At 40.3% G+C, this 12561-nt stretch overlaps 1 protein-coding gene across 1 annotated transcript; it reads left to right on the plus strand.

The window, feature by feature from the left end:
* The first annotated feature begins 11114 nt into the window (after positions 1–11114).
* On the plus strand, positions 11115–12031 carry LOC146555914 (cornifelin homolog A-like). The gene is made up of 3 exons (XM_085251097.1): positions 11115–11214; positions 11346–11533; positions 11795–12031. The coding sequence occupies exons 1-3, from the start codon at positions 11142–11144 to the stop codon at positions 12029–12031; spliced, it is 498 nt and encodes a 165-aa protein (XP_085107223.1). The 5' UTR covers positions 11115–11141.
* The last annotated feature ends 530 nt before the right edge of the window (positions 12032–12561 follow it).

Here is a 12561-nt window from a genome sequence, read left to right on the forward strand (position 1 = left end):
TCTGTGTGTGTGGACTGCTGAGAAAATAACCGCAGAGATTCATGAGTCTTTGACTCCGTCCTGTGGTCAGAGACAAAGACCCATGTCTTGGTGTGCTTTTCTTTCCATTCTTCTTTCAAAAACAAAAAAACAACCACACCCTTCAAAACATGCAAATGGGAAGGGTGTAGGGTAACATTGTTTCTATCAGTCCAAAATGCATGTACATACATACTTACATGCAAGCATATTATGATCGCACTGAGAGAATAAGTCATTAACAATGACACCAAAAACATCGGTATCATAATGATAACCATCCCCACCAATAATAAGTCATTAGTAATAATACTGACCTGCTGCTGTTTGTGGATGTCATAAGTCTCACAAGCTATCCTGGCTGATGTCCATCCCCAACACTGACACTATACTCAGTCAGTTTAATTCAGTGAATAAATCTAAACATCATCAAACAACAACAAGTGAAGGTCCCATATATTTCAATATGAGAGATCATTTGAAAGAACTGGAGATGATTTATTGATGTACAGAATTCAGTTTGAGGTTAGACTCTGATGACCCATCGCAGCAGAACAGAATCCCAGCGGTGATGGGGATTAGAGCATGTCCTGCAGACTCTAGATCCTGGTGGTGGACATGAAGATGGAGGCTTAAATGGAGCCTGAGTGACGAGAGAGAGGAGGTGATGGGGAGGAGGTGGGTTGCACAAATGGGTCTGCAAGGGAGAATGACAGATGGGAGATTTAAAGTACATGGAATGAAGGCTGATTGTCCTGAAGAAGGGTGACAGAAAGATGATTGGGCTAGACCAGTGATGTCACAGTCAGCTTGACAGCATGAAAAGTGGATGTGATATAAAGCCAATGCTAAGTTTGTTTCTTTGTTGTGTTTTAGTAATAGGATCGTACCCTAAACAAATGTTTGAAGTTGGAGTTACTTAATTTAACCCTTTTGAATGTAGTCTATTTTCTACTGTGAAAGTCAGAAAGACCGAGTTGGATGAGGCTCTGCTGTATTTCTTGTGGAGGATTTGCAGCTCTTTGAAGAGAATGAAAGCTTTCAGGGCCTTCGTCCAAAAGCATGACCCCACCTTTATCCTTCCATCGAGAAAGACACTCAAGGAAGTGGTGGAGGACAAGGACAGCAACATCAAGGAGAAAGCCACGGCTGACCTACAGAAGGGGGATTTTGTTAGTCCAGCTGAAATGTGGCCTTCCATTAGCATAGATGGGTATATTGGTGTGACTTGCCATTATGTCGCAAGTTACAAATGCTGTAATTGGGAAGGCTTTAGGACCCAGGGGATGAAAGGGAGGGTATAAAAGTAGTAGCATGTGCTCTTCTTCTCTCCTTTGTGCTGATGAGTGGCTGTGAACAAGGGTGATTTGTGAAGGCAAAGAGCCTGAGATGATTTTGTGGATGTAGGAGTGATGGTAATTTTATATATTTGACATTAAAAAGGGATATTTATGCATTGAAATGTGATTTATATTGTATTGTCTCCTACAAGACTGGCTGTACATGTGATTGTCTCACTGCTTTTTCCTCTTTCTCCTTTTTTGTTGCATTTTTCTCCCTAGTTTGTTTTAGAGCATGTATGAATGTATGAATAGTATAAAGGCGCTTGACGGTTATTGTGTGGTTTTAATCACTACACTAAGATATTTGGTGCCATATAAATAAAACTACATTTAATTTGTGAAATGTCCAGCTGCTAAACCTCCTCTCATACTTAATTTGCCCACACTCTAAATCATTTTATAAAGTAGGCCTGTGACTGAACACCTGCTCTGCAAGAAATTTGCAACAAATCCTGAAAATAGTTGCATTATTTGTGACTATGGACAGATTCATGAATGCATGTCACTTTAACCATTTAAGCTCACGATGACAGAATGTTTGAGGACCAGAGTACTGGCATTAAAAGATAAGATAAGATACCTTTATTAGTCCCACAAGTGAGCAATTTCATGTTAAGGCTGCCGACCTATTGCACGCAATGGCGGCGCCATCTTTCCCTCCAACCATACATACATTACACAAAAACATCACATGGGGAAGACAGGTCAGAGAGGTATAACAATGGAAAAAGCACAACATGAGGAAAGATAAGGAGAAAAAAATAACTCCCCCCAGATTGAGCTCCAACAGGGAGATCAGGTTGAGAACAGAAAAAAAAAAAAACACCTCTGCACATAGCACATAACAAAAAACAAAAACAAAACAAAAAAAAAAAAACTCTTAATACCATAAGGAAACACATGACAAGCAACAGGGATGCGTGTAACTTAGGCTTACACTTGAAGGCCTGCACACCAGATCATTCTGGGTACCAGCCTTGGTCACGCTGCATGACCCAATTTTTAAAAATACTGCATGTGGACATCTGAATAAGGCCCACGAAGCACAGACTCTGGTGTGTGCTTCACTGATACCACCACCACCAGATTGTGAGCAGTTCCAGTTTTTATTTCACTATAAGTGATATCAGCTAAAAAAGTAATGTGTTTGTTATGCCGATGCTTTAGTTCTCATTAACTCAGAAGCACAGCCGTCAACATCTACAGGCCCACCACAAGCTCCACCACCACAGCAACCAATCAGCAGCAGCATCAACCACAGTGATCACAGACTTGACAGACAGTGTGGGAAGTTTCTGACAACCGGGTTATAGAAACCCCAGAGTGCCCACAGTTACATGAAAGAGGGCATTATAAGCTTTATTATTATTTGGTATCAAAAAGCCACATAATCTAAGGAAATATGCTTTCATTTAACTCATTCACTGCCAGCCATTGGCAGTGAATGAGTTAAACCCATTGACGTCAATGGCAGTGAATGAGTTAAAATCAGTTCATTTGTACAGATGAACTGACTAAACTTTTTGAAAATCAGTTATGTTAATAATAATAATAATAATAATAATAATAATGTATTGCATTTATATAGCGCTTTTCGGGGCCCTCAATGTAACAAAATCAACACAGATTTTCAACAGTACAGACATATATAACGGCAAAAGCTACTCGCAGCAGCTCTTAGAAAGTTCCGGATGTTCGATTCTGTTCCTGCTCTGACTTCCTGTTTCCTTCACCCACTTTGTGTAGCTTGACTCAGGTTTCTTGGATTGTCATGAGTGTTCGCAATCAGCTCTAATTTTCATGAAACTAGAGTAAAGTGGACTCCATGTTGAAGGTATCTTTGATACCGCAATCAAACATAACTGTATGTTCTCATCCTCCTTCCTAAACGTCAATATTAGCTTGAATTCCTCTCTTGCTATCTTCTTCCAAACTACAGCACTTCCTTCATCTGAACTGATTTCACCTATCGCCCATTTCCAACTTGGCGTTCCAACCAAACTTTCATCCTCACTCCACTTCCTCCCTCGTTCTCGTCCTTTTCTACCCGAGACCTCTGTCCTCCATACCCATATCATCCTCGTCCTCCACTTTCTTCCAACAAAATCAAAGAGGCTTTTCTCCTGGACTGAATGCAGTGAATTCGTCAGTCACAGCAACATTTAAAAGCTGCTGCCCTTTAGACAAACTTGTAAACTGCCAGACGGGTCAGTTTAATAAGTTCACTGTTGGCAGTTTTGTGTTAAACCTTGTGAGGAGGACAAACACAGAAGAGGGACTAAAATGACCGATCATCTACAGTTGTGTAACTTTATTTGACAGATTTATTCACGGCCTTCTCTTCCTCTCTTTCAAAGAAATCTAACCCACATCCTCAGTTGGTGTTCCTGACACAAAATACCAGATCCATGAGCCATCCAGGAATGTGTATGAGTGGGATCTGTCTGCTGAGCCCTGCAATGCAATTCACAGAGATGGGCTATAAGCGTGCACTCAGCACCGTTTTTTTAATCAGAGTTCTTCCAACTGAGTCATGCAGCTGCTGCACACAGGAAGAAGTCCTTGAAGCACACGTGTGGAGGACACAAGGGTAAACTGTTTGTGTAGCATCCCCGGTTGAAAAGATGGTCTCTCAAACTGATGGTTCACAATCCTTTTATTAAACAGCCGTGTATGTGAACACACCGTAAGAGCTACAACATACAGAATAAAAGACTATTAGTAAATCAAACAGTGTGTTACCTTTAACCTTTTGACTTATTCATTAATCACAAATTAATTCTCCTTACCTTACATAACAAATAACACTAAAACTTGTAAATTATTTCATATAACAGGGAAATCGTGGCATCGCTGCCTAAACATGACGAGGTACGTTAGCGCCCTCTAGTGGGTGAAAACTTAGCCTTTATGCTTAGTAGCGGTCAGCTGCTATATGCTCCGTAAAACAACAAAATAGATATCTACCAGACAAACTTTGTTACAAACCTTGTTCCCTCATCAACCAGGTGCTAAGAAACTGCTTTCAACTCAGTGTTGCACCTTAATAGCCGTTTTGTTTGTGACCGACACATCACTAGTAGCTGATAGTTGGTAGCTGTGCAGGGTGGGTCTAGCAAAGTTTTTCCAGGGTGCCACGTAGGGCATTAACAAGGAAAGGAAGGCACAAAGACATGCTTTTCTTTCATTCTCATTTAAAATGTCTCACTTTTAATAAATAATTATCGTAATCTTACAACCAGATTGTCAGGAAACAAGATGGCGCAGAAAGAAACAGGCGTGGGGAAAATTGTTTGGTGATTCTAATTAATTTTATGTAATTCTGAGCAGCCTATAGATCCTGCCTGGAATTAGGTAATAGTAACAAAGGGAAACGAATAAACAAAGGATAGATATCTAAAAGAGGAGAAAATGGCAAAAATGAAGAAAATCGAAGAGGATTTGGAGGAGATCAAGCTTTCACTTAATTCATTGTCGACGGATGTCAAGAAAGTAATTAAGCAACAAGGATTACTTACGTCTCTGATGGACCAAATTAAAGAGCTAAAAAACTTGATTACAGAGAAAGACAAGAAAATCCAACTCTTAGAAATGAGAGTGGAGGAGTTGGAACAGTAGACATGGCTTGAGGATGTCATCATTACTGGTCTGGAAACCAAACATAGGAGTTACGCGAGAGTCATCGAGACAGGGATCGGTGTAAAAACTGGTGGTGATGAGCCCAGTGCAAACACTGGAGCGGCAAGTTGTGGAGTTTTTTGCGAGTAAAAAACTGTCCCTGCACAGTAACAACATTGCAGCATGCTATACCCTTCCCAGAAAGAATGCAAAGCACCTCCAGCGATAGTAGTGAGATTTGTAAATCAAAAACACAAAACTGACTTACTGAGGCAGTCCAGACAGCTGAGAGGAAGCGGAGTATACTTGAATGAACATCTTGCAAAAAAGAATGCAGACATCGCCAGACAAGCTCGCATATTACGGAAGGAAAAAAATCCAAGCAACTTGGACGAGAAACTGTAAAGTGATGATAAAGCTTAATGGAACACCAGAAGAAGCCAAGGTCATCACGATTAAAGATCTCGAGGAATTGGATATATAATTGTATGGAAGAGGACCAGAGTCAGGCTGTAATTTGGACATGGGACTGTGATAAGATCACCGGATTTTCTCTTTATGTTGGTAGACAGATGCCGACTGCTAATGTTGTTTCGTCTTTTGTTTTTTTGTGAGAATAATAGTCAATTAAAGAATACTCATTTACAATGAGCGGTGATTTAGATTATAAATCATATGACTTTGAAGCCAATATTGATCTAGAAGGGAATGTGCTTAACACAATTAATGAGACATGTGAATATTATATGGAGGACCAATTTAGAGATAACGTTGATATAAGTAATACATTTTCTTTAATTGCTTTTAATGGCTGTGGCTACAATGTAGCTGCCATCACCAGTGTGTGTGAATGTGTGTGTGAATGTGTGTGTGAATGGGTGGATGACTGGATGTGTAAAGTGCTATACAAATACAGGCCATTTACCATTTAATTGTAGAAGCCTATATAAAAACTTTGCTCCGATTAATGATTTTTTGCATAGTTTGAGAGGCAAGTTTAAGGTAATTGCTTTATCTGAAACATGGCTAGATGAGAAAAGGGTCTGATTTATTCTATATTGACGGGTATGAGTTATAGTACATAAATAGATCTAATAAGAAGGCAGGAGGGGTGGCACTTTTTGTTAACTGTGATCTGAAATGTAAACAACTTAAAGATATGTCTATGGTTATTGACGACTTAATGGAGACTCTTACAGTAGAACTAGAAATGGAACGAAGAATATAATTGTTACTTGTATATATAGAAAGCCTGGAAAAATGTATAGATGTAGTGGAAGATTTATTAAGTAGGGCTAAGGGAAATAAGACTTTCTGTTTGTGTGGGGATTATAATATTGATTTTCTAAAAGAAACTAATCACAAGAAACAAAACCTAAGAACGGGAAATCACAAAACGCTGAAGAACTTAGAGAGCCAGAAAATCAAAAGACTAAACCATGAGAAAATCACAAAATCAAAGAATATAAAATAATCAAAACTTAAAAACTGGGTCACCAGACTCTCGTCCATGACAGTATGTCTGAATACCTGCAGCCTGTGCATCATTTACAGATGCAGCATGGCAGTGTTATTCACAGTGCTGCTGTATAACTCTTAGGGATGCTTCGGGGATGCTGAAGTGACTGAGGAGGACATCGCTGTTTCTGTGTGTAACATATCTCCAACCAACAACTTTTCTTGTCAGAAATAAATCTTTGACTTTTTTTTAATCAATTCACTTATTTCTCTTTTTTTAAAATTGCATTTTGAAAAGATTTTTGTAAAATTCTGTTTTTTTATTTAGAATTAGAAAATGGTTTTTGAAGTGAGTTTTCTATTGAGAGTTGAATTCTTTTTTTGACATCCATTTTGAAATGGTCATTAGAGAATAAGTCCTTAATGGATAAATGATTTCAGTACCATCCCTAACCACAAGATGGCTCTCCAACACAAGGAAGGGAAGTATCTCTCTACAGGCAGTTTGTCAATACTGCCCGAATACTTCCAGTTAGTCTCTGTACACAAGCAATATGGTTCTTTATCACTTCGGCTTTACACAGAAACACAAGAAACAGTCTGAGCTACAATAAACACTGACAAAAACAATTAAACCCCTGAAAGAGTGCGGAAACAATCAAACAATCAGGCATCTCCGACCCTTGACCTCTTCATTGTGGCCTTAAACTATGCTCAAGCCTTGACTACGATGTCTTCATCTTCCAAGCTTCTAAGGAAGAAAGATCTCTTGGTAAGTGAGGCACACCCTCTCAGTCAACGGCTAATGTGACGCCTATCTAAATTACCTCTATGGTCACTAGCATATTTAAGCTACATATAAAAAACTTTTTTTTTTAAGTTTGTTAACTAGTTTCTGGTTTGTTCTTCTTCTTTGTAATTATTAGATTTTATTTGCTTTTATTTATTTATTTTATTTATTCATTCAAGTAATCCCTAACTACCATAGGGGGTTATCCTATCAAATTAGCATGTGAATTACATTTTGATGGTGGCAACAAAGTCATTAATTAGCTGCTAGAAAAGAACAGAAACAGAAAGCACTAAAATCCACTTATGTTACAAGTAGCAACAAGAACAAACATAAGCAGGTCTTACAGAAATATTCTTAATAACTGTAGTTTGTTCATAACGAAGCAGTGAAAAGTATGCTGCACAAGACTGAGTGCCCTGTTGATTGAATGTTTCGCCCAGGGTACCTGCTGTTGCTCATTGCTTTTACTGAGCAAAGCAGCATTTTTACCACAAGGTGACACAGTTGGCTTTTCCTGCACATCTACTAACATTTTTATGTAGTAAGTCTTTAAAGATTTTCTGTATTAAAGTGTATGAAAGACAATTAACCCATTGCTAAATTAAAAAGTAAACAGTCATAAGCATGTCCTGATTCAACACATGGATGGCCTGAGGACAGAAAATCCTCTTGAGCCTCTCTGTTTTTGCGTGGATGGTTCTGAACCTTCTGCCTGATTACAGAAGTTGGAAAGGTTTATTGCTGGGATGGGACGGGTCCTTCCATATCAGCATCTCCTGGTGTAAATGTCCTGTGGGGAGGGGAGGGCAGTCGTACAGATCACTCTCTGAAGAACGTTTTGGTCTTTAGCAAAGCTGTTCCCGCACCAGGATGTGATGTTCTGTGTGAGGATGCTCTCCACAGCGCCTGTATAGAAAGTCCAGAGGATCACTGGAGCAAAGCCGAACTTCCCCAGTTGTCAGAGGTGATACAGGCGCTGCTTGCCCTTTTCGGACTGGACCTGAATGTGGGCAGACCATGTCATGTAAATGGTAAATGGCCTGTATTTATATAGCGCTTTACTAGTCCCTAAGGACCCCAAAGCGCTTTACACATCCAGTCATCCACCCATTCACACACACATTCACAGCTACATTGTAGCCACAGCCACCCTGGGGCACACTGACAGAGGCGAGGCTGCCGGACACTGGCGCCACCGGGCCCTCTGACCACCACCAGTAGGCAATGGGTAAAGTGTCTTGCCCAAGGACACAACGACCGAGACTGTCCAAGCCGGGGCTCGAACCGGCAACCTTCCGATTACAAGGCGAACTCCTAACTCTTGAGCCACGATCGCCCCATGTTTGAGGAGATGTGGACACCGAGATACTTGAAGGACTGCACCCTCTACACTGGAGCTCCATTGATGACAATGGGCTTTGTGCTGACTCATTCTGAAGTCCACCACAAGCTCCTTGGTTTTGCCGACATTCAGCTGGAGGTGGTTATACTGGCACCACGATGTCAGATTCTTCACTTCATCCATGTAGGCCGCCTCATTGTTATTGGAGCCCAACACCACTGTGTTGTCAGCAAACTTCACAATGGTATTGGAGCCGTGGGTGGCCACACAGTCTAAAGTATAGAGGGAGTAGAGCAGTAGCGAGAGTACACACCCCTGTGGCGCTCCCGTGTTGATGGCGATACTGTCAGAAATGCACCAACCCACCCTCACCATCAGAGTTCTGCCAGTGAGGAAGTCCAGCACCCATGCAGACAGACGACTGATGAGTCCTAAATCCCTCAACTGTGTGAATAGTCTACCGGGCACTATTGTGTTAAATGCTGAACTGTAATCAATAAACAGCAATCTCACTTAGGCTACGTTCACTCCGATTTTTTTTTTGTCTGCTTGTTCACACTACAAATAAAATGCGACAGCAAACGCGCTCTAGTGTGAATGCTCAAAGCGGCCGCATGCAGAAAAGAAGACGTCACACACAACGCGCTCTGTTTAGACCCAGAGCAACAGTATTGTTTGACTGATGGCCCTTAATATAAAGACTTCGGTCTTTACGTTTCCCAATTTTTGCTTTAAGTTATTTTGTTATTTACATAATAATGTAAATAACCTAATAATGATCCTTATTGCTGTTTTAGAGGAGCGCTGCTTCAAAGGATAGTTGCAGATTTCTGTCAGAATCTGCAGATTATACAGTACAAATAAAACGTTCACGTTGTCTTCCCAACAGTTTCACTGACATCTACACGGGATGGCCAGGAAGCGTTCACGATGTCTTCTCTGGCGCTGATAATTGGAGTCTGTCTTGTGTCGGTGACGTAAAAGACGGATTTAATGCGACATGACCATCAAACAGCAGTCGCTTTCTAAAACATCAGATATGTATCGGATTCAGTACCACATACGAAAGTGACCCAGATCGGATTTGAAAATATCGGATTTGCGCCGTTCACACTGTCACACCATGATCGGATAGATGGGTCGCATAGGGTCAAAAAAGTCGGATTTGATGCGCTTTCACCTGCAGTGTGAACGTAGCCATAGTTACCCTGTTTCTTGTCTATATGGCTAAGGGTGGTGTGCAAGACATGGGCGATGGCGTCTAGGTTGGTAGGCGAGTGGATCTGTTAGAGAAGGGTGCAGTCCTTCTCGAACACCTTCATTACTACAGAAGTCAGTGCAACAGGCCAGTAGTCAATCAGGCATGAGGGCATGTTGGACTTGGGCACAGGGACGACGGTGAATCTCTTGAAGCATGTGGAGACCACAGACTTATCCATGTATCACTCACTTAAAAAAAATCAACCAAACATGTAATTAAAAAAACTATATATAACCTCCATTTGTTCTCATGCATAACCACACTGAAGGACATAACAAAAGGGTGAGAACACTAAAATCCTGATACATTAGAGAAATGTGCAGTCAAAAATAAGCAATATGGAAGATAAACTGGCAATATTAGTACAGCTATCCTACCACAGTAAGTTCTATTGGTTGTTAAGATAAAAAGACAAACATGATAATAATTATTATTAGTTCCTGTTCCAAATTCAAGATTCAAGAGATTCAAGGTTCCTTATTCGTCACATGCATAGTTATAAAGTATAGCTCACAGTGAAATGTAACCAGACACGCTCCTCGACTTGTGCAAAAGGGGGGGGGGGGGGGGGGGGGGGGGGGGAGGAGGAACTATTTCTTTACTATTTGGGACTCTTTCATTTATAATAAGCATCCTTTTTGAAACATGTCAGTTGTGTTTTTCCTTGTTTGATGCAATTATTAACACATAATGGGCAGATACTGTTGTAGGAATGCACTTTTAGTTTCATTTCTCAGTTTCCAGCATTTCAGGCTTTGCAGCATTGTTTGTGTTGACCCAACTGACAATAAAACTCCCAATCCAAGGAGCATCCTTTCAGTCATTCATTCAAGGATCAGAGGTGGGCAGAGGGTGTCCAGCAACAAAAGGTAAGAGTTTCCAGTTTTCTACAAGTAATTTCACATTAACTTTGTTACATAGACTGGGAAAGGTAATTTATATCATGAAGCTAGTAGCAGTTTTATAGAAAAGTTATCGCTTTTTAATTTTTTGGAAATACATATGTGCACATGCGGTACATTCGTCCTGTTCAGGGAAACAGAGGTCAATTGAATGTCCATAGAAAGCTTTTAATTTTTTCTTACACTCACGAGACGATTACTCGTGCTTACTTTTTTCTCTGTGTAATGCTGTAGTGTTTTCATCTTGCAATATAACATTTCTTGTGAATTTACTTTGTAAATCAAGCTTAATGTAGAGATGTAGATGTATTATACAGCACTGTGTGTCAGCTGTAGTTATTTTACTTTTTCTTCTCGACTTTCACAGAGTGAGCGTTCAGTGTCTGTGGGTGAAGTTCAACATACAATGGCAATTGCAGGAAAACCCTTGCCAGACTGGGACAGTGATGTCCTTGGCTGTTGTCAGGATATGAAAACTTGTAAGAAGCCAGTTAAATTTTACTGACTCACAGATTAAATTCAGGATTTTTTTTCCTCGTTTGTGTTGCCTTCATCTTTTGAGACTTGTTACCACTTTATTGATGTGTTTCTGTGTTTTTGTGTTTTTCAGGCTGCTATGGATTCTGGTGCTGCCCCTGTCTCGCCTGCACTGTTTCAGGAAACTTTGGAGAGAACAGCTGTCTCCCTTTATGTGATATATGTGGCCCTGGTATATTAGCAGCCTGTGGGATACCTATCTGTGTTCCTCCTGCAGTTTTGTCCTTAAGAGCTGGCATGCGAAACCGATACGGCATCAAGGTATGAAGCATTTGATGGTGACACTGAACTCAAAAATCAACTTAACTAGGAATTACAAATCTTATTCACCAAATCAAAAAAAATCTATATTGGATTTAATCTATGCCTAAACCTTTTTTGTCTAACATTCACACACATAGTATCTCTTCCGAGGAGATTCCAAGGGATTAATCTACCAAACTTCTGATTGTTAGATTTTGTTGAACCTGCTCTTCCACCTGAATTACACAAAATCTGTATGCTTGTATTCCCTTTCTGCAGGGCTCTCTCTGTAAGGATATTGTACTTTCCTGTTTCTGCGAGTGGTGCTCCTGGTGTCAGATGCATCGCGAGTTAAAGCATCGCAAGAAAAACCCGACTGTCATCACTATACAGAATAACCCTGTTGTCAGCATGCAGCCTATTCCAACTGTCCAGCCAGCAATGATGATGATGCCTGCGCAACCAGTTGCAACTGGTTTCGTGTCTCAACCAACAGTGGTCATCCAAACAAAGTGACACTCGTAGAAGTCTGATGCTGCTCAGAGTGTGTTCTCATGTATTTACTTGTGAAAGCATAGAGTCTAATCAGGCTCATGTTAAATCCTTGCTATTGATTTTGTAATTATCAAGAAAATTATCTCTATTAAAAGTTAGCATAAATGATAGGAATGATGATTCACCTATTTGAAGTTTAGTTACAAATATGGATTTACGTTGTAGTTATAATAAAGTAATAATAATGTTTTACTGACTCAATAAAAAAATGAAATCACAGATATGGGCCTCATTGTGTACCTTGATCCTACTTTTCTGAGAGGTTTTTCAAATAAGTGTAACACCCGTCCCACGTTCTACTGAGAGGGGCCCTGGGTTCCTATTGTTACTTTCCTACTGATATTCCCTTTTTGATACTTATGATATAAAATATGCAATAAAACTACACTACAGTGGAACCCCGACTTACGAAATTGATCAGAGAAGTCGGAGACCTCCGTGAGGAGCCTTCCGTTAATCCTGCACCACTGAACCTGTTGATGCTGGGGTAT

The sequence above is a fragment of the Mchenga conophoros genome, linkage group LG17, assembly GCF_057382185.1.
Source record: "Mchenga conophoros isolate Kocher_MC1m ecotype Shallow Benthic linkage group LG17, M_conophoros_male_GT1.1, whole genome shotgun sequence".
In the NCBI taxonomy this organism is placed as follows: Eukaryota; Metazoa; Chordata; class Actinopteri; order Cichliformes; family Cichlidae; genus Mchenga; species Mchenga conophoros.